The sequence below is a fragment of the Ovis aries genome, chromosome 9, assembly GCF_016772045.2.
Source record: "Ovis aries strain OAR_USU_Benz2616 breed Rambouillet chromosome 9, ARS-UI_Ramb_v3.0, whole genome shotgun sequence".
NCBI classification, from domain to species: domain Eukaryota; kingdom Metazoa; phylum Chordata; class Mammalia; order Artiodactyla; family Bovidae; genus Ovis; species Ovis aries.
This window is the reverse complement of record NC_056062.1, coordinates 72,961,815-72,982,896: the sequence shown is the minus strand read 5'-3', so window position 1 is coordinate 72,982,896 and position 21,082 is coordinate 72,961,815. Positions and strand designations below refer to the sequence as shown.

General features: G+C 40.4%; 1 protein-coding gene across 3 annotated transcripts in view; it reads right to left on the bottom strand.

The window, feature by feature from the left end:
- LRP12 (LDL receptor related protein 12) overlaps nt 1-20,582 on the bottom strand; it is a 91,365-nt gene extending 70,783 nt beyond the window's left edge. For all 3 annotated transcript variants that reach the window (XM_042254402.2, XM_027973107.3, XM_027973108.3), the window contains exon 1: nt 20,098-20,582. In XM_042254402.2, the coding sequence (XP_042110336.1) occupies nt 20,098-20,176 (79 nt within the window). In that variant the 5' untranslated portion in view covers nt 20,177-20,582. The remainder of the gene's footprint in view (nt 1-20,097) is intronic.
- Nucleotides 20,583-21,082: the final 500 nt, after the last annotated feature.

Sequence of the window (21,082 nt, the reverse complement as noted above, 5' to 3'; positions counted from 1 at the left end):
GCCGTCAAACAACTTCCTTGACCAATAAATACTCTTAGTAAACTATCTCCCCAATCTCTCAGAGATCTTTTGACACAGTATCCTCTCCTTTTCTAGAAAATTCTTCAGCATATACATTTGAAGGTCTGAGTCCTCCACATTGCTATCTTTCAAAATTTTACCCATAATAAGAATCATTTTCTTGAGGTGCAAATTCTTGACACCAACCTCCCCCAACATTCACTGGACACTTACTGCCAGTCACTGTGGTTGTTGCTTTTCATATACTATTACTGATCTTTACAGCATCGATGTAAAATAGATACTATGCCATGTTACATGCAGAGAAATTTAGATTCAAAAGAAGTTAAAAGACTTGCTCAAAGCCACACAACTGGTTAGTGGCACTGCCAGGATTTAGGCAGATTTGTCTAGCTCAAAGCCCTTACTCTTAAAATAAAAACAACAGCAACTAATGAGTTTGGAATATGTGCCAGATGATGGTCTAAGCAATTTCCACGCTTCAGCACATTTAATCTTCATAACCACCCTATGAAGGAGCTATTATTATTTCCATCCTAAAAGTTGTCTTTTAACTTCCCACTAAATAGGAATTCAGTACTACCTTAATATTACCTAGCTATCTCAAACTCACTATGTCTGAGATGGAACTCTTTTTTATCTGCCTTCAATCTTCTTCTCTGGTATTCCTTACCTGGGTGAATGACAACATCTCCCACTTGTCCAGAGAGAAACCTGGAAGTAAGTCCAAATTTCTTCTTCACCAAATCTGTCTTTCCCTTTGCCCTATACAGTTAGTTCTCATGAGTCCTTCCTTTGTGTCAATGATTTCTTCACTTTGTGTCTTTCTAGTTTCACTGCATTAAATCTTAGCTCCACAAGGACAGAAGTGCAGAATGATGCCTAGTTCACAGCAGACATTCGATAAATATTTGCTGAATGTATGAATAAATGAATTAGCTTGCAAGCTTTGTACTTCTGGTCTTGCAGCCTCTGATCCATTCTTCATAGTGCTACTAGAGATCTTTGGAAAAGGCATATCTAACATGCATCTTCAGCTTATAAATCTGTAACTGGTTCAACTCCTTGTATGTATTAAGCAGCCTCTGAGGTCCACTATCATCTGGCTTTTCTGTATCTCTTCACCCTTAACTTTTAATACTCTTGGTCTGCTTTTACTTCATACATATAAATTCTGGTTTTGACACAGCTTAAATATATAGGTTTGGAAACTGATGTTTTTGAACATGATACAGTCTCTGTCTGCAACAGTCCAGCACACTGCTACCAGCACACATCAACAGTTTCACTGAAGGTTCATATCAGACACGCCTTTTCCAAAGCTATTATGGACTCCTTCAACTCCAGTCTGCAAACAGAACTCCATCCACCTCAGGTGAGCTAGGAGTCCTTCTTGATGTTTTCACGGGACATCATCTTGATGTTGAATTATGAGCACATCTTACACCCAAAATTTTGAGTGTCCTGAGGCAAAGAAAGTCTTATCCCTCCTTTCTTCTTTTTCTTTTTCATTCTCTTTCTCCCTGCCTTCCTATTTCCCAAAACCTATCTCTTAGTTTCTGACAGAGTGAAATTTCAGTAGCTGTTCATTTAAAGAATCAAAACTCCAGATTTTGAAATTAAGCATGGAACACCCCTTGTACAAATAGCCATTTGGTTTTCATGTTGTAGTTTGCTCAGAGAGTAAGAGTAAAGAAGGAAAAGGATGAAGAAATATAGCAGAAGACAGGCATTTTTTTCCAGTAGTGAATGAAGTTAGAAAGAGAGGAAGGGAAAGAGAGATTTTGGATGTAACTGTCTACTTGGACAACAGGCTTTAGAAAGCTATTTCTTATAACTGTACTTCAAAATGGAAAATATTAGCAAATGACTACTCAAAGCTCTTGAGCAGCTTCTGTCTTTAGAATGTAAGGGACTCTATTAGCATTAGCAACTTGCAGGTCAGCAAGAGAGGACATCAAGTCAAAAGCATGATGCTTTTACCATTTTTGATCTTCAATGACTCCTGAGTTCTTAACAGCTTAGAGACCATCAATCTAATAGATATATTTAAAGAATTCTCTTTTTCCCTCTGAGCAAGTGGCTAGCTTCTCACCCACATCTACCAGAGCTCATCTCATAACTTACCTATTCTTTCACAGAATCTTAAAATAGTAACTTGCAGTTTATCCTGTCAACTAGGCATTTTCCCATAGAAGTATCCTATATGAATTGGAAGATTATTCTTTTCACATATCTTTAAACAATTATGCAATATAAATATATCTATTCTTGTTCCTTGGTTACTGATGTCTATAGATACAATGGAATAGGAGAAAATCAAGTTGCACTTATATTGCCAAGGATTCCAAGAGATGAGGGAATTTAGAAAAAGACAGGTTAGTAGTTGTTAAAAGCAACCCAGAAGACCATATACTAAAATCTATTATAGAAAGTATATTACAGCATGATGATATGGTAAAAGGTGTATGAGTCTTGGTATCAAAGAGTCTTGAGTTTGAGTCTGCTTTTGGTACTTCCTTTCTTCTTTTTGGGAAGTATGTTAAAATATATTCCATATATCATTTCACTTCTATATACATCAATATGCATTTCTAAAAATATAAACAGTCTCTTACCAACTACCATGCACTTATTTTAACAAAATTAATAATTATTCTTGGTATCGCTGAACACAGCCAGGTCATTATCAGGTTTCCCTGGCTGTCTCATAAATGTATTCTTACTGCTGGCTTATTTCGAGCAGGATCCAAACATCTCCACATTTCATTTGTGAGTGTGTTTCAGTCTCTTAGCCCACAGTGATACTCCCTTACTTTCCATGCCACTGACTTGTTACAGAAACCGGATCAGTTGTCCTGCTACAGGCTCATATTCTGTGGTGTCACTTCCTTTTGGTGTCACTTAACTTTGTTCATCTACCTCAAGGGCCAGACAAATTTTTCTGTAAGGAAGGTGAGATAACAAACATTTTTAGGCTCTGCGGCCATACAGTCTCGGTCACAACTACTCAGCTCTATCACTACAGCATGAAAGAGCCAGAGATGAGACTTACATGCATCAGAGAGGCTGTATTTCAATAATACATTATGAAAAAACAAAACCAAAAAACACGCAGTGGGCTGGATTCGGCTCAACGGCCATAATTTGCTAACCCCTGTTGCAGAAGCCTGATTTCACGCAGGTTCAACATTTTTGGCTGGAATTCTCCTTCAGAGAGGGTGCTGTTTGCTTTATACGTACCCCTGCAGCATACTGTCTGCCTGCAGACTTCTCATCAGGCTGAGATTAATCGACAGGTCCAGGTAGGGCAGCCTGATGCTTCCACTGTAAGGTTCCCACATGACGTTTGTCTAATAGTTTCATTTACTGATGATCACAGCCTGAATATATTATTTCATTAGAGTGGAAAATGATTTTCCAATCCTGCCATTCTTTATACATTCGTTAGCTAAATTTTTATAAAGAACTTTCCCTCAACCAATGTTATTCGCTTACCCTGAAACACAGTTCATACAGAGAAAAAGGGAGGACGAAAGCTTAATTCTTTGCTTATAATGGCTTATTTTCAGAGTATGGAGTTAATGCCCTATTTGTTACCTCTGGTATCTGGTAACTTGTACTGGTGTGTGTCTTATTACGAGTCTGTTGTTATGAACCAACGAGTTTTCTATATTTAATTAGCTGTCTTTATTACTCTTTTTGGTACTTAAGTTCTTTCATCTTTGGTCAATGGGAGTCTCTTTACATTGGTCCCTGTGTCCTTTTGGCATGAACCACTAACTAGTCTTTTAGAGTTTTCTTGCTTTTTTGATATACAGAATGTCCCAGGCTTATCTCTTGGCATTTTCTGCCCCAGAATGAAATCAGCCACTCTTCCATAATCCCTGGATCCTTTCAGTTAGGAATGGTATTTACCATGATAGAGTTCTAGTTGTGATCAATGCTACTGTGCTGTTATTACAACGTTTCACTGATAATAAAAAAATATAATCTTGAATTCAAGGGCAGAAGCTTAAAGTAGTATACTCTTTCTGGGAAACAAACCCTACCTCTAATTGTGTGATTTTAAGAAATTATTTAATTCCTCTATGGCTGAGTTTTCTATAAAACGGAGTTAAAATAGAGTCCATCTTATAGTATTAGTATAAAGATTAAATAATTTTACATCTACGGCATTAAAAGCCATGCTTCAGTCAGTCAGTCAGTTCAGACGCTCAGTCATGTCTTACTCTGTGACCCCATAGCCTGCAGTACACCAGGCCTTCCTGTCCATCACCAACTCCCGGAGTTTACTTAAACTCATGCCTGTTGAGTTGGTGATGCCATCCAACCCTCTCATCCTCTGTTGTCCCCTTCTCCTCCTGCCTTCAATCTTTCCCAGCATCAGGGTCTTTTCAATGAGTCAGCTCTTCGCAACAGGTGGCCAAAGTATTGGAGTTTCAGCTTCAACATCAGTTCTTCCAAAGAATATTCAGGACTGATTCCTTTAGGACAGACTGGTTGGATCTCCTTGCAGTCCAAGGGTCTCTCAAGAGTCCTCTCCAACACCACAGTTCAAAAGCATCAATTCTTCAGTGCTCAGCCATGGTTCAGCCATGGTTTGCATATGATGAAAACTCAGTAATAATCAGGTACTATTTTAATGAGAACTTTGAAAATACTACAACCTTTGACCCAATAATTCTACTTTTATGGCTTAACCATTAAGAAAATAATTTCAAAATTTAGATAAATTTAAAGCATGTCAATTACAGTATTTATAAATGTGAAAAAAACTATAAACAATCTAACATTCAACATCAGAGAAATAGTTTATGAAGACAAGTGATATGGAAAAGCCCATGATATATGTCTAGTAATACTAATAAACTCATCAGCCAGAGATACCATTTCTGCTAGTCAAGTATGAATGCTCATTTCCTTGCATCCTAACCACATTTTGATTTTTATGTCTTGAATACTTGAACACTTATGTATTGAACATTTTGAACACTTAACAGAACACTCTGACTTTTACATATTTACTAAATTAGCATGTGGTATTTATTTGTACTTCTCTGTGAAATTAATTTTTGTTTCTAATTTTAATAGCCATCCAATTACCATTTCTATAAATTATCTCTTGTCCATCTACTGAGGAAGAAATAAAATTAATATTGTATATAGAAGTATTTGCGTAAGTTATTTAATATGCTCACAACAAACCTTGAGGGTATGCGGCATAAAATCCAATAATCCAACATCTTGCCATTTAGAGATCTCAATTAATAGCAAACCTAAATTAATTCAGAAAACATTAATGATCTGGCATCTGTGGCTCATCTATAAGCATCACAAACAGACGAGTTCTAGTAATAAATTTTAAAAAGCAAATATATCAGGAATTAATCAGTTTGTATATAAACTGCATTGAGTTTAGGGAAGTCTCCAGAGTAGAACTACAAAGCAGCTGCACACTGTAAAGGTTAAGAGCACCAACTCTTGAGCCATACTATCTGGGTTCAAATCCAAGCTCTTCTACTTATTAATTAGGTGATCTTGCTGAAATACTTCTCTGTGTCTCTGGCTCCTTATTTGTGAAATGAACATAATAATAGCATCTAAGCTGTCAGGGTTGTTATGAGAAGTGAGTGAGTGTATGTGCATACATATACAAACACAGTGATTAGAATATTGCCTGGTATGCAGTAACTGCTATATGTTTGCCATTGTTATAAACATAGAGCGAGTTTATAAATCTTTCCCTCCTTGTCTCCCACTAGTTCATATAGCAGAGCTTGCTATTCAAATATTGTATTGTTTTGTGACTTTTTCAACATATTCCTACTTTTATTAGCGATGTACGATTAATCAAGGTACAATTCTTTTTAAAGTACTTCTGATGACATGCCAGACACAATATCTAAAAGAAAAAGAAAACTCTAAAGTAATTTTCAGATAGAAGAACAAAGCTGGAGGCATCACATTCCCTGATTTCAAACTATATTACAAAGCTGTAGTAATTAAAACAGACACATGGATCAATGGGATGAAATAGAGCCCAGAGATAAACCCATCCATGTACAATCAATTAATTTACAACAAAAGAGCCAAGAATATACAATGGGAAAGGACCGTCTCTTCAATCAAGGTGTTGGGAAAACTGAACAGCCACATGCAAAAAAAAATGAAAATGGACCTCTATCCTTATACTATATGCAAAAATTAATTCAAAATGAATTAAAAATCTGAACATTAAGACCTGAAACCATAAAACTCCTAGAAGAAAATACAGGCACTAAGCTCCTTGATACATCTCGGTGACAATTTTTTAAAAATCTGGCACCAAAAGGAAAAGTAACAAAAGCAAAAATAAAGAAGTAGGACTATATCAAATGAAAAGCTTCTGCAGAGCAAAGGAAACCATCAATAAAATGAAAAAGGAACCTACTGAATGGGAGAAAATATTTGCAAATCACATATTTGATAAGGTGCCAATATCCAAAATATATAAAAAGCTCAAACAACTCAACAACAACAACAAAAACTCCAAACACTCAGATTACAAAATGGGCAGAGAATTTGAGTAGATATTTTATACAGATGGCCAACAGGTACATGACAAGATAACTTAACCTCATTAATCATCAGAGAAATGCAAATAAAAAGCCACACTGAGATATACCTCATACCCATCAGCATTATTATTATCAAAAAGACTAGAAATAACACATGTAGGTGAGAAAGTGGAGAAAGGAATCTCTAGTGTGGTGTTGGCAGAAATGTAATTTAGTGCACATCATGGAAAACAGTATGGAGGTTCCTCAAAAAGTTAAAATTAGAACTATCACATGATCTATTCAATTCCATTTCTGGGTATTTATCTGAAAAAAGTGAAAACACTAACTCTAAAATATATATGAACTACTATGTTCACTGTAGCATCTACAATATTCAAGCTATGGAAACATCTAAGTATCAATAAATAAATGGATAAAGAAATTGTGATATATATGACAGAATATTATTCAGCAAGAAAAAATGAAATCTTGCCGTTAATGAAACATGGGCGGCATTATGTTAAGTGAAAGAGGTCAAAGACAAATACCATACGATATCTCTCGTAAGTGGAATCTAGATACGTATGTGTGTGTGTGCATGTGTGTATTTCCAAGGAGACAGATATAAAGAATAGAAACATCAATATAGATCACAACACAACACTACAGAAGTCTCTAATCTCCTGCAACAGTGCTTCTCAAACCTGAATATGAAAGAAATCACCTGGGGATCTTGTTAAAATGGAGTCTAATTCAGCATCTAGGGCAGGGCCTGAGATTCTACATTTATAACAAGCTTCTTAGATGGTACCAATGCAGCTGGTTCAAGAACAACGCTATTGGGGGTCATGAACAAGCTTTAAGGAGTTCTGGAATCACATAGCATCACATATGCCGTTTTCTACGAATGTGCATATGTGGATTAGTTTCTAAGAAAAGGACCTACATACAGTTCTTACCATCTTCTCAGGAGCAGGGGTACAAGTAGGAGAAGGGGAAATGTAGACGGTAGAAAGTCTACCGTCTGTGGGAGAGGGGAAAAGGCAAAAACCAGTTTCACAGCTAACTGAAAAACAATCATCATATTATAAACAGGAAAGATGATTTGTAAAGGCAACTATTTTACATATGTATGACAATTATAACTTTTAAGACTAAGCTGAGGAATTAGACATTTCTATATTATAAACAACTATACTGTAGAAAGTTAAAACTGAGAAGACTAAATTGAAGAATCTTTAAATTCCAGAATAAAAAGACCAAGATAAAAAAACTAACGGACAAAAAAGAAAGCCAGGACACACATAGAAAATATTTTTGAGAGCATATTACTTATAACTTTAAAGCAAACATGGAAATAGAGTTGAAATTATAATATTCTAGGCAGTGGCACCCGACTCCAGTACTCTTGCCTGGAAAATCCCATGGACAGAGGAGCCTCGTAGGCTGCAGTCCATGGGGTAGCTAAGAGTCGGACACGACTCAGTGACTTCACTTTCACTCTTTACTTTCATGCATTGGAGAAGGAAATGGCAACCCACTCCAGTGTGCTTGCCTGGAGAATCCCAGGGACGGGGGAGCCTGATGGGCTGCCGTCTATGGGGTCGCACAGAGTCGGACATGACTGAAGCGACTTAGCAGCAGTAGCAGCAGCAGGAAAATATGACCTAGTATTTTTAACAAAATTGACTCAAATAGGTAGGAATTGAAAATATATATTCTCCAGAAGTACCATGCCCTTATCATTGCAGAGTACAGTTCTAAAAAGAACTTATAAAAAAACCATAACTTCTATTATTTTAAATTCTGTTGTAGCTAGACCCCTACTTAGGTCAGGGAAACAAAAGAATAATGTTTTTAAAAAATAAACAAAATAAATAAAAAGTGGGAAATAAATTATGTATCTTAATTTGAATTCTCTGTAACACATCCACATACTTCAATCATATTAAGCACTCAGTTTTTTGTTGTAATGCAGTGGGAAAAGTAATGTGGAGCTGAATCCTCTTCAGACTGAATTTATGCAATTTTACCTACACTCACTCACATTTTTCACATGGCCTCTAAATACAACCATTTCATCTGGTGCTCAAAAAACTTCTGTACCAGTGCCAGAGAGAAAACTGGATGTCTGGACTTAAGGGAAGTATGCTATTGAGCACTGAATATTGTAAAACATGTATGCTATGCCTGAAGATGATTTCAGGGAGTTTTTGAAGACCTGCACTTTAGCCTTACTCACTGACCTTAGAACCTAAAGTCTGTGCAGTGATTCTACTAGAGCAGCACAAACTGGAGGCTCTCATTCCACCCTCGGTACCAGTGTGGATACTCTTACATACAAGTAATCGTGTGCGGGACACCACAAGGCCATGGCTTACACAGTTCTGGGGCCACATTTTGGTTAATTCTATGGCTGTTACCTTTCGAGCAAATAAGTCTGGTCTTAAAGTATAATCATCCCCCGCAGACTAGAAGTGCCCCTCTGGCAGAACACAGTGGTCCTATCCCTGGATTTGAACTCAGTCTTCATTCAGCATCTCCATTTTATTCCACAGACCCCACCTTCGGGTGGAATTCTTCTTGTGGAACCAGTCCATCACCACCAAAGTATCTTACTTGCTTCTTTGGTCATAAGGCTCATTCCTAAGAAGAGGCTGACCTCTCACAGGCTCATCTCTATTATCTTGCTTAGTGAAACAAAAGTCTATCTGCACTAGGAATGAAAACTTTTCTCTTGTCAACAGAACATGGTTGTTCATTTTTGCTTTCTTATTGTAACTGTAGCTATACAGGTCCTAAACTCTTCCTCTTCCTCCCTAATTGCAACTGAAACACTACACTGTCCCTGACAGCTGAAATCAGTTTTAAAAGGTGTAATCTGTTATAAGTGGATCTAGAAGAATAGATTAACAGATGTGAAAAAATGAAAAAATGACCAGAGGAGAGAGAAAGTCAGCTTACAAGAGAAAGAAAAGGGGTGGAGGGAGTTAGAAAGTTTGCAGTAACTATAAACTGACATCATAGATACAAACACAAAGCCTTCAAAAATTAGTAAATGTATTCCAGCAGATTAAAAGATAATCTATCATTACCAACTTGTCCTGGTCTATCTCATAAATGCAAAAGGAGTTCAACGCTGAACTACCTGAACCTCAGTAGTTCACATGAATGTAATTTACTCCATTCATGGATAAACAAATTCATTTATTCAACAAGTACTGTCCTGTATTATGTTAGGTACAATTTCTGGCCCTCATAAATAACTTATGATCATTTCAGAAGTAATAACTCTTAAGTGTCAAAATTAAATGTCTATTCCCAGAAACTTATTTCATATAGGAACTCATGTAGTAGCTTCAATTTGATTCAGAGTTGATCAAAAACCTATAGCAAACATCACACTTAACATTTTGGAAAAAAAAAAAAAGGGTAGGGGGTGGGAACTATTAACACTAAAGACTGAACAGATCTCAACCACAGAGTAAGGACCTTATCTGGATCCTGATTCAAACAGTTTCTGAAACTTCATGTTTATTACAACTAGAGCAATAAATATATATGGCTAGATATGTGTGTGCATGCTCAATTGCTTCAGTCGTGTCCGACTCTTTGTGATTCTATGGACTGTATCCTGCTAGGCTCCTCTGTCCATGAGGATTCTCCAGGCAAGCATACTGGAGTGGGTTGCTATCACCTCCTCCAGGGGATCTTCCCAACCCAGGAATCGAACCAAGTCTCTTATGTCTCCTGAACTGTCAGGCAGGTTCTTTACCACTAGCACCACCTGGGAAGACCATATGGCTAGATATGTACTGACAGGAATTGTGAACTTTTTAATTAGTTAGTGGTATTGGGCCTAAGATTTTTACCGAATTTTGTTTTTGGAAGCCTCCACATCTTAGAGATGCATACTGAAATATTATTGAGACTTCACATTCACATCTTAGAGATACATACTGAAATATTATTAAGACTAGATGTTTGGGATCTGCTTCAAAATCATTTGGGTTTAGGGAGTAGGTGGAGAAGAGCATAAAACAAGACTGGCCATATAATGATCATTTGCTGAAGCTGGATGTTGGGTATATCAGGTTAATTATACTAGTGTTCTACTTTTGAATACATATGAAATTTTTCAGAGTTCCAAAATTGTTTTTAATTATCAAACACAATGGAGGGAAAATCAAACAAAAAAGAACAAAAACTAAACGCAAACACTAAAGATAATCTACCTTACCAGAAAATCATCTATGGATATTATTATATAGCATTACTCTATTTTTTTAAGATATTACTTAATTACTTTTATTGGAAATATACATACAAAAATGTACTAATTGCAAGTTTATAGTTCCATGAGTTATGACCTAAAAAACCTGCATCTGTGTAAACCACCACTTAGGTCAAGAAATAAATTTAGGCAGCCCCCCAGAAGCTTCCTTGGTACCCATCTCAATCACTACCCACCTCTGCCCCACTCCAAGAGGCAACTACTCTCCTACATTAGTCTAACTTCTAACATTGCAACCATACAGGAGCCATAATCGTGTGTTTAACTTCTTTTAATCAACATGTGAAATTAACCGACCCTACCTGCAGCAGTGGTTTGATTCTTTTCCTTCTTTTTAAAACTTTTGTTTTTTTCTATCTGTTCTTGTAATGAGAGCAAGCTGTTCTCAAAGTGCAGTCAGTGGACTCTCGGAAATTTTCAAGACCCTTTCAGAGTTTAACAGAATACAGAGAGTTCACTAATTTGATTTCAGATTCCACATTGCAACTAAACTTTAAAAAGCTACTACTTCTCAAGTCTTGGTGCAGCATCAAAGAATATTCACATTTATCTGAAAAAGCTACTAAAATTCTTCTCACACAGTTTATCTATGTGAAACCAGCTATTCTTCCTATACCTCAAGCAAAACATGTCACAACAGACTGACTGCAGAGGCAGACATGAGAAATCAGCTGTCTTCTATTAAGCCAGACACTATAGTGATTTGCAAAAATGTATAGCAACATCATTCTTATTTAACTTTTTTGGTGGAAATTTTAGTTGTCATTTTATGTATTTTTAAATCGTATGCCACTTAAGGTCACACGTAATGGGGTTTCTTTTTCAAATTTATCATATTATTTAAAAACATCTATTTCTGTCATATAAAAAACATTCTTTGAGTCCCTCAGTAATTGCGGAGCCCTTAGGTGGAAGTGGAGGACATCCCTGGTGGTGCAGACAGTAAAGCGTCTGCCTACAATGTGGGAGATCTGGGTTTGATCCCTGGGTCAGAAGATCCTCTGGAGAAGGAAATAGCACCCTACTCACTGCAGTACTCTTGCCTGGAAAATCCCATGGATGGAGGAGCCCGGTAAGCTACAGTCCGTGGGGTCACAAAGAGTCAGACACAACTGAGCGACTTTACTTAACAGGTGGGAGTGGGAGCAAAGAGCAGCGGCAGCAGGGACATCACCCCTGCCTACCCCATGTAAAAAAATAAAATAACTGTGGAGCCCCAAGTCCCAGAAGTTTAAACTGCTGGTGTACAGTTTTCCCTTATGTGAATATACTGCACACCATAACTTATTCATCCATCCTACTGCTGATGGACATATGGGCTGTTTCTAGTCTGGAATTAAAGCAAGTAAGGATGCTATGAATATCCTCGAACATGTCTTCTGATGCACGTGACATCCTGGAATCTATTGTGTTTGTATCAGGAGCAGAAATGCTGGATCACAGGGCTTGTTTATAACGGATACTGTTTTCAAAGTGGCTATTAAGCATTTGAATGTGGTTAATCTAATTGAGATGAACTATACGAATAAAATTTACACTAGATTGTAAAGACTTAGTACGAAAAACATAATGCAGAATATCTCATTAATAATTTTATATCAATTACACATCAAAATATTTTAGATCTATTAAGTACATTATTAACATTAATCTCACCTTTTTTTTTTTAATGTTGATGCTAGAAAGTTTAAAACCATGTGTATGGCTTACACTTGAAGCTCAGATGATACATCTGTTAGGCAGCGCTGCTCCAGGGGGAGAAGTAAACAGGAAAATATCAAATTTGCATATATTAAGAACAATCTGAGAAGCTTAGGTAACGAGCACCTAGTCTGGAGCAACCAGGAGAGATCTCCCAAAGGAGATAACATCAAAAAGCCAAAGGATAGCAGTAGTTCACGTGGAGAAGAAAGTGGTGGAGGAAGGCGGATAAAGCCAGGCAAAGAGCAGTGTATGCAAAGGCCAGGAGACACAGACCCGTGTTCAGTGTGTGCTCAGTGTAGCGCAGCAGGAACACGGTGGTGGGGAGGGGCGTGGTGGAGGAAGTGACAGGAGACACGAAAGGGAGAATCTGCTAGATCCTGAAGGGCCTAGTGATGCTTCTATTTTAAGAAAAGGGAACTACTAGTAGGTTTTAAGCAAGAAAGTTATGTAATCATATCCTCACTTCTGAAGAGTCCCTCTGTGGCTGCTCTGTGTGATATGAGTGAATCAGGATAAGACTCAAGACTAGCTGGGACTGTTACAATAATGGAGATTAAACAATAACGGGTCTCTATGTGAAGAGAACAGCAGTAAAGAGATGTGAACCTTAGGCAAAATCACGGTTCTCAAAGCTTCAGTTTCTTCTAATAATACCCACTTCAGAGTTATTTTGAGGATTTAAATGAGGCATCTTTTTGCAAAGGACTTCTGTAATCTAACTCTCTGTAAAAGGTTTTGGTGTCATTGGAAAAGGCAACAATAAATCCAAGAATCTGAATTCTATTTCAGAATATGCCAGACAAAAAGATTCATGTCTTCTCCAGCTTACTAAAACCTAAAAGACAGCTTAACCATCAATGAAATTAAGTCAGATAATTACATTTGAATGGTACATTCCAACTATGACACATCCTACTGTGCTCCATTTAACGTGGAAAGATTAGCACCATGTCCCAGCTCTAAAAACTGAAATGGAAGGGTATTCAAGGTGAGCATCAAGTTACTTTTCTGCAGTGGTAAAAACATGAATGCACAACAATTTCATGTCTTCACCAAAGTAACACTAGCAGGGAAATGAGTTATCAGATATTCAAGAAGAAGAAAACTGCTTGGTCTCAGTTATCAAATATTCAAGAACTAAAAAACTATTCAGTAGGTTTCATTTATTTTGAAGTTGTGGGACCTTCTAAAGTTATATCTTCTGTAAATAAACTATTCAGTCTAGGGCAGGGAAGGTAAAAGGTAATTTTATTTTCGCAAAAACTCTGAAGTTATCTGATCCACCAATGTATTCTTGACTCTCCTAAGATAAACAATAATCTTTAATTGATCACTTAGTAGAAAGTGTTTAACTTGGGCAAAAAGACCTTGAAATCTAACATTTGTTGTACCCTTTATTTTCTGCCTGAAACACTTTTAAAACACTGTAGGAAGTTTTGTTCTGTACTTACTTCATCAACAAAAATGACACTCCTTAGAACTGAGTTCTCCATAAAAGACTTCTTAAGCCTCTCCCCTTTTAACTTTAATCTAAGCCCACTCCCAGGGTCTGTGTTGCACAACTATTCACAATATACCTTCTTGCACTGGATGTTTTTAGCCTTCTCTTTTCTAGATTAAAAAACAGAAATTTAACTTCCTAGAGTCTACACTGACACTGATTTACTGAATCATGGAAACAGAAATGACCCTCAACCTCTCAGCTCTTTTCTTCACTCTCACCGGATGATCTCATGTTCTGTTAATTCTCCATTATCCTACCTCCAAACCTATAGGATCCCTTCCCTCTTTCGGCAAGAGAGAAAGTACCCCTTTCTTCCCTATCAAAAGGCAATCCATACTCTTCCTTCTATCCACCGCTACCACCTCAGTCCAAGCTCCTGTGTCTCTCAGCCAAAACCTATCATCCTACCTCTGCCCTTGCCTGCTGCTGCTGCTAAGTCGCTTCAGTCGTGTCCAACTCTGTGCGACCCCATAGACAGCAGCCCACCAGGTTCCCCTGTCCCTGGGATTCTCCAGGCAAGAACACTGGAGTGGGTTGCCATTTCCTTCTCCAACGCATGAAAGTGAAAAGTGAAAGTGAAGTCGCTCAGTCATGTCCGACTCTTAGTGACCTCATGGACAGCAGCCTACCAGGTTCCTCGTCCATGGGATTTTCCAGCCAAGAGTACTGGAGTGGGTTGCCATTGCCTTCTCCTACTTCTCAACAATTCACACAGCAGCAAAGGCGACTGCTTCAAAACATAAATCACATTATGTCACTTAAACTGTGTCAATAAGTTACACTTAAAACAAGCCCAAACTCTATGTTGGTTTCCAACACCCTGAGCTCCCGCCTGAGAGTCTAGACTCACCTCATCACCCTTACGACCACTGTGTTCCAGCTACTGGTTTTATTTCTTTACCTGCAACACACCAGCTCTTCCACATCAGCTCTTTTCCAGGTCTGGATCTTTATGGGTTGTTTCCCTGTGCAAAGCTCTCCTATCCCGATCATAACATGGTTAGCTATCCTCAGGTCTCCTATTCTCCTCTACAATGATGCCTTCCTCTCACTACTCTGTGTGTTATGCACTGTCTCTGACCCTTGTTTGTTTTTGTTAAAGAGCACACAAGTTATTCACTAGACTATAAGCTCCACGAGGGCAGAAACCATGTTCACCAGGTTGTCGTGTGTTACATACTGCAAGAAGTACTCCAGAAATATTTGCTAAATGAATGAGTGAGTGAAGAGAGACACAGGATTAAGCTTTAGTCTCGGTTCTATTGTTTCCTAGTAGTATGAGCTTAGACAAGGCACAACTTCTCTGAGATTCTACTTAAAAAAAAAAAAAAGAAAGAAAGAATACCTTGTAGGATATCTAAATGAGACCTAATGAAGATTAACGGGCATTGAATGAAGACCAAGCACAGTATCTGAACTTAATTTAGTGGACGTTAGTTTCCTTCCCTTCCTTCTATACTTTAGAGATGAAGAATTCCCTAAGCTAATTCTGTATTGAAACTAAACAGACAGACAGACAGACCTATCTATCTACATTTACATCTACTGTTGCACCTACTTAAAAAGACTAACGACACGCATTCGAACAGACAGACTGGTAACTGGTATTTGTAGGATCTAGTCTTGCACCTTAGAAAATGAGGGATAAGTAGGATACATCTTACTCACCCCTGTCACAAAGGACAGGATGGGGTGAGGAGAAAATGAAGAGAAATTAAGAAACTGGAAGGAAAAGTAATCTGAGAAATTGGAAATCATTAATTCAACCTCAACTCCTAAGCTTAGAACAACCTTCATTACCTATAAATACTTGCAGCTCGAACAGGATTAGAACTTATTCTAAAATAAAACATTTTCTATTTAAATCTACATAAATCTCATCTATATTAAATGTATCTTTACCTTTAATTTCCTTTTTACCTTTCATTCTTTTAACTATAATTTCATTGATATGACAAAAGAATAAACAACAAAGAAACCTCAAATACAAAAATGCCTCAGATCAGAGAAACAAAAGCAGTACTAAGCAATTAATTTAGTTTTATTCAACATTTTATGTAATCAAGCTTGACTTTCTTAGAAGTAACTGGATTCCAGTTTAGATTTTTTTTCTTATGTTCTAGTTATTTCTACAATCTTTCTAAAATTGGAACTTCTTATCTATCCTTAAACTGGAAATTTATAAAATGCTGCAGAAAGTTTCATAAAATTCACTGGGAAAGATTCACCCATTAAACATAAACTGCAAGATATGTTATGTTCCCACATCTAGAACAGCAGTGTGTACAGAAAGAACTTATGACTACAATGAGCTCAAAATCAACTTAAAGATAACATTTTGTCACAAGTCAGTCAGTATAGGTCAGGAAGAGTTCTCACTGCTCTCAAAAGTTCTAGGAGCAAGTAACTGAAGACAACCACCTACAACTCTTCAAGGCTACCGTAAAATGATATACAAATACAACAAACACTTTAAGTTACATTTTAAGGCTTCACATAGGGCAGAATTTTACAAATTAAGAATTGTATTCGCTAAGTGGGTCCAAGCCAGTAAATGAAGGAAGGAAGCAGGACAGAAGGGAGGTAGAATAGACTAGAAAACATCAGCAAGAATCTCAGGTGGTACCAACAAGTATTATTTCATGAACTTTGTTTTGTTCTGGGAGTAATAAAAAAATGCAATATTTTAGGTATTTTATGGTTTTATTTTTATTTTAGGTTTGAGTAGAGGGAAATAAAGATTAGAAAACATTGATCTGGGAAACAAACAGAAATGGAAAAGGAAAAGTTATGGAACCGCCACAGTTACCAAATTATGGTTAGCTTATATTGACCAGGAGACAGACAGGGAAACCTCCATGCATTCTAACAGCCAGATGTCCCCATGTGAGATATGGAGAAACTACCTTCCCCCCTTACAGCCAGCCTAACACAGTAAAAAGCCGACTCACTGGAAAAGACTCTGAAGCTGGGAAAGATAGAAAGCAGAAGAGGGAGACAGAGGATTAGACGGTTGGATGGCATCACCAATTCAATGCACATGAGTTTGAGCAAATCTGGGAGATAGTAAAGGACAGGGAAGCCTGGCATGCTGCAGTCCATGGGGTTGCAAAGAGTCTGACATGACTGAGCAACTGAACAACACAGTGCCCAGCAAAGCTCACAGCTGCCCTCACTAACTGTTCTTATTCCTACAAACTTCCAACGGCAGAGGTCAACCTTTACCTTCCCCTGCCAGGAACATTCAGTGCAGTTAAGATACAGCAGCTCCTGAAGATAATTATCGGTCTTTGAACAACTACTCCTATAAAACATTAACTGTATTCCATATCATAATCAAGAGTTTCAAATGAGGCGCAGGCATTCAGAAAAATAACTTGGAAGGAAAACAGTCACACTATTCCACTAAAACAGTCACATTTAATAGTTACAGGGTCCATGAAGCTGGTCATGTGAAGAGACTAAACACCAAAATACAGATAATTTTTTAAGGGATTTGAAATGTTTAAAAGATTCATGGCACAACCTGGAGCCATTTATGACTACATTTTAATAGACAAGAGTCACTCCGTGAAGGGCTAGTATTGGAACTGCCCCAATAGCCAACCCACCTGTATTCCACCCCTCCCACACACACACTGGGTCTAAGTTAAGTGTTACTCCAAATATTCAGTTGCATTAACAGAGGTTTCTCATTATTTTTGAAGCCACTTTTTGGAAAACACATGTTTTGATGTAGATAAGGGACAGCTCCATAAACTACAGGGTGTATTTGTTCCATAGGCTCAGAACAGGTACTTCTCAGGATGCATCCACTACTTGTCACAACTACTGGACACACAAAACCTCACTACTATATGAACACACACACCCTCCCACACTGCTCTTCCAGCTTTTTTCTTCTAATACAAATCCACAGAGGACTGAAGAGACCGAAGAGGACAAAAAGTGCAGCAATAAAGAGATTTTCCCCAACTGCAATGAAGGAGTGAAGGGCTCCTTTAATTTCTGCTCACAGTTTAATGTTCCGCCTGGCTCACTACCTCCTTTTTCTTTATACTTTGAAATTTGCTGTGTAGCTTGGTATATCAACCATTCACATAATCACTCCCTAGTTTTATAATCTGATGCCACATTGTTGGAAAAAGGAGCTTCAGTCTTTGCCTACTAACAAGTTCTCACTAAACACAAATTCCCCAAACATAAATATCTGATAAGCACCTACTAGAAAGTCATTCTTGTGCACCAAGACAAAATCATGGGGTTCACAGCCTCTTATCCCTAGAGGCCAAAAGACTTTTAGTTCAAACACTAATGGCATAGCTTTTAATGAAAGCAGAGCTAAGAGAACCTGTTTGTTTATCCATTCTGATCAGGCAACACTGACTCAATTCTGATTACAGTAGAGGACAAAGCTGGACGCTCTTAATCACACTAAAGATGCCTCTCTCTTTCTTCTCTCTCCTAGACCATTACACCAAACCTAGTACAGAACTACACCCACCTTCAGGCTAGAAGAAACACATAATAGCTTATTGATCTCTGGTGTAGACCCAAACCCACAAGTCACCAGGCAAGTAGGGATCACAGCCACTTGATGCAACTAACAATCAAAAGTTTTGCACTGGGTTTTCTGGTCACAAATAAGCACACCATTGGCAATGACCACATCAAATGTGGACCAACTCCCCCCAAATAAAAATAATAATATATTAATCAGCTCAGGGAGCAGCGATGCATTGTGAACCGTACAGGAAAACTACAATTTCTTGGTTGTCAGTAAAGGTCCATTTCAGTTCACTAAATTCTTCATTTCCTGTAATTTCTCAGGTTTTTAAAAGTTACGGTCACATTCAATCCTATAGATAAGTGCTTTCAAAAGAGATAATGCTCCCTTGTAAATTACATGGGTGGAGTTAAGCGTTTGCGGCAATTTTTAGAAGTAAAATTTACCTAAGAATGGCAACTTCCAATTATTTCCCTCTGAAGAAATCAAACCACAGCTCCCAAAAGTAAAGGTTAACGGTGTTCTCTGAAACAACGATTCAGTGTTTTTTAACTGAAGGAACTAAGAACAGTCAAGTCAGAAGTGGAACTCAAAGTCTATCAAGCAATGACTGTTCTTTCCAGTGAATTCCATGTAGCTCTTGTTCTGACCCCTGTGTAATACATAAAGCTTGGTCCTCGTTCATAGCCTCAGCCTTCTCGTTATCAAAGGCATATATACGTAATAACAACCCACCGACAGGGATAAAGCCACAGTGACAACATTCGCGGACAATGATGGGTGAGACAACAAACGAACCGGGAGTCAGCACAGACAAGTACGCCCCAAGAGGGAGAGACTGAGGGAGGGCTGGAAACGATTTTCTGGCCTTCTCCCGCACGTTGCTCCAGAGTAAGGGGTAGGATCTTGCATGCCGGGCGATCAGCAGAGCCTCGGCCCCCGAGGTGCAGGGATGGGAAGAAAATAGCGGGCTGCTTCACCAGCGAGTTGGGGAAGGCGGGGAGTCGGTGCGGTGGGAATTCCGCTGCGGACAGAACTTCCTCGGCCCGGGAGGGTCGAGGGGGGCTGGACCGTCCCGGCCGGCGGCGGGGGGCGACCTCTCTTTCTCTCTCCCCCACACCGTACATCTTTGTCGTGTGTGGAGTGTGCAAGGGGCGACGAGTTCCCAAGGAGCCGGCCGCCGGGGCCCTCCAGCCCGGATTGGGAAGTCTGCTCGCCACCCTCGAGCTTCTCGAGGGGTTGGGGGGCTCCCCCCAGCTCCGGGGACGCGCAAGCCGCTCTCCAACACCCCCGAGGGTCTGGAGGCGGACGAGCCGACCCACAGCATCTCCGTGTCGGGGGGGACACCTCTGCCGCTGCACCCACCCCTCGCCGGGTCTTTTGTCCCGCTGGCAGCCGGGGTCTCTAGCCGCCTCCTCGGAGAGCCCCTGTCCTGGAGGCCTCGGGGCTCCGGGTCGCCCCAGCATTTTTTTTTTTTTTTTGGTCAGCGGGGTTGAGGGGGTGGCGCGGAAACGCGGACACATACCGTACACCCCGGCGAGGAAAAGCAAGACCAGCGCAGACCTCCACCGCGGAGACTCTTTTGTGTTCCAGCGACGGGCCATAACCACGGCAGATGGAGGGAGCGAGGAGAAGGAGGAGGAGGAGGAGGAGGAGCCGGGGCCAGAAGCCGCCGCCGCCGCCGCCGCCGAGCCCCCGGCGGCTCCCTGCGCTCTCCGCGGCGGCGGGAGGGGGAGGGGCCGGGCCGCCGCCGCCGCCGCCCGCGCGCGCTCCCTCCCTCTGGCCCCCTCCTCAGCAGCTCGCCGGCTCCCCCCGCCCCACCCTCCCGGGGTCCGCGCGAGAGCCCTCCGCCTCCGCGGGACAGCCCTCCCGGGGGCAGGGGTAGCCGGCACCGAAGCGAGGCGAGGCGAGGCGAGCGGGCGGCAGACGCGCGACTCCGGCCTCGCCTCACGCCGCACAGGCTGGCCGGCGCCCGCCGCCACCCGCCAGACAGCGCGAGCCGGCACCCGCGCCCATCCGTGCGATCGGCGATCCCCTGGCCCGCCTGCCTTGCTCCCCGCCCCCTCCGCCCCCGCCGGACTTTCTCCGTCTCCGGGGCCGCGTTCCCCGCGACGGGAGCCGGAGGAGCAAGGCAGCGCCAATCGATGAGTGAGCTCGAGAACGCCGGCCGCCAGGTTTTCCCGGCGGGGGGGAAGGAGTTGCAAGGGGGCCGGCTTCGGAGCTCCGCCGCCGCCTGAGGCCTCGGGGCAGCTTCCCGTGGGGTGGTGTGAGGGCGAGCTGGGAAGCGGAGGGTGGCCGCCTGAGCGAGGAGAGTGGGTGTCCCAGAAGCTGGGAACTTGCGAGTTGCTCTTCCCTACCCCTCCCTACTTCCACTTAATACCGGCGCGAAGCCCGGAGTAGGTGGGTGCAGGTTAGTGCGGGGACCCGGCCCGCCGGGTCGCTGTGGATGCTGCCGGGGACCTGGGGCCGGACGCCCACGCTCAAGGTGCCCGGGAATGAGCTAGGCAAGG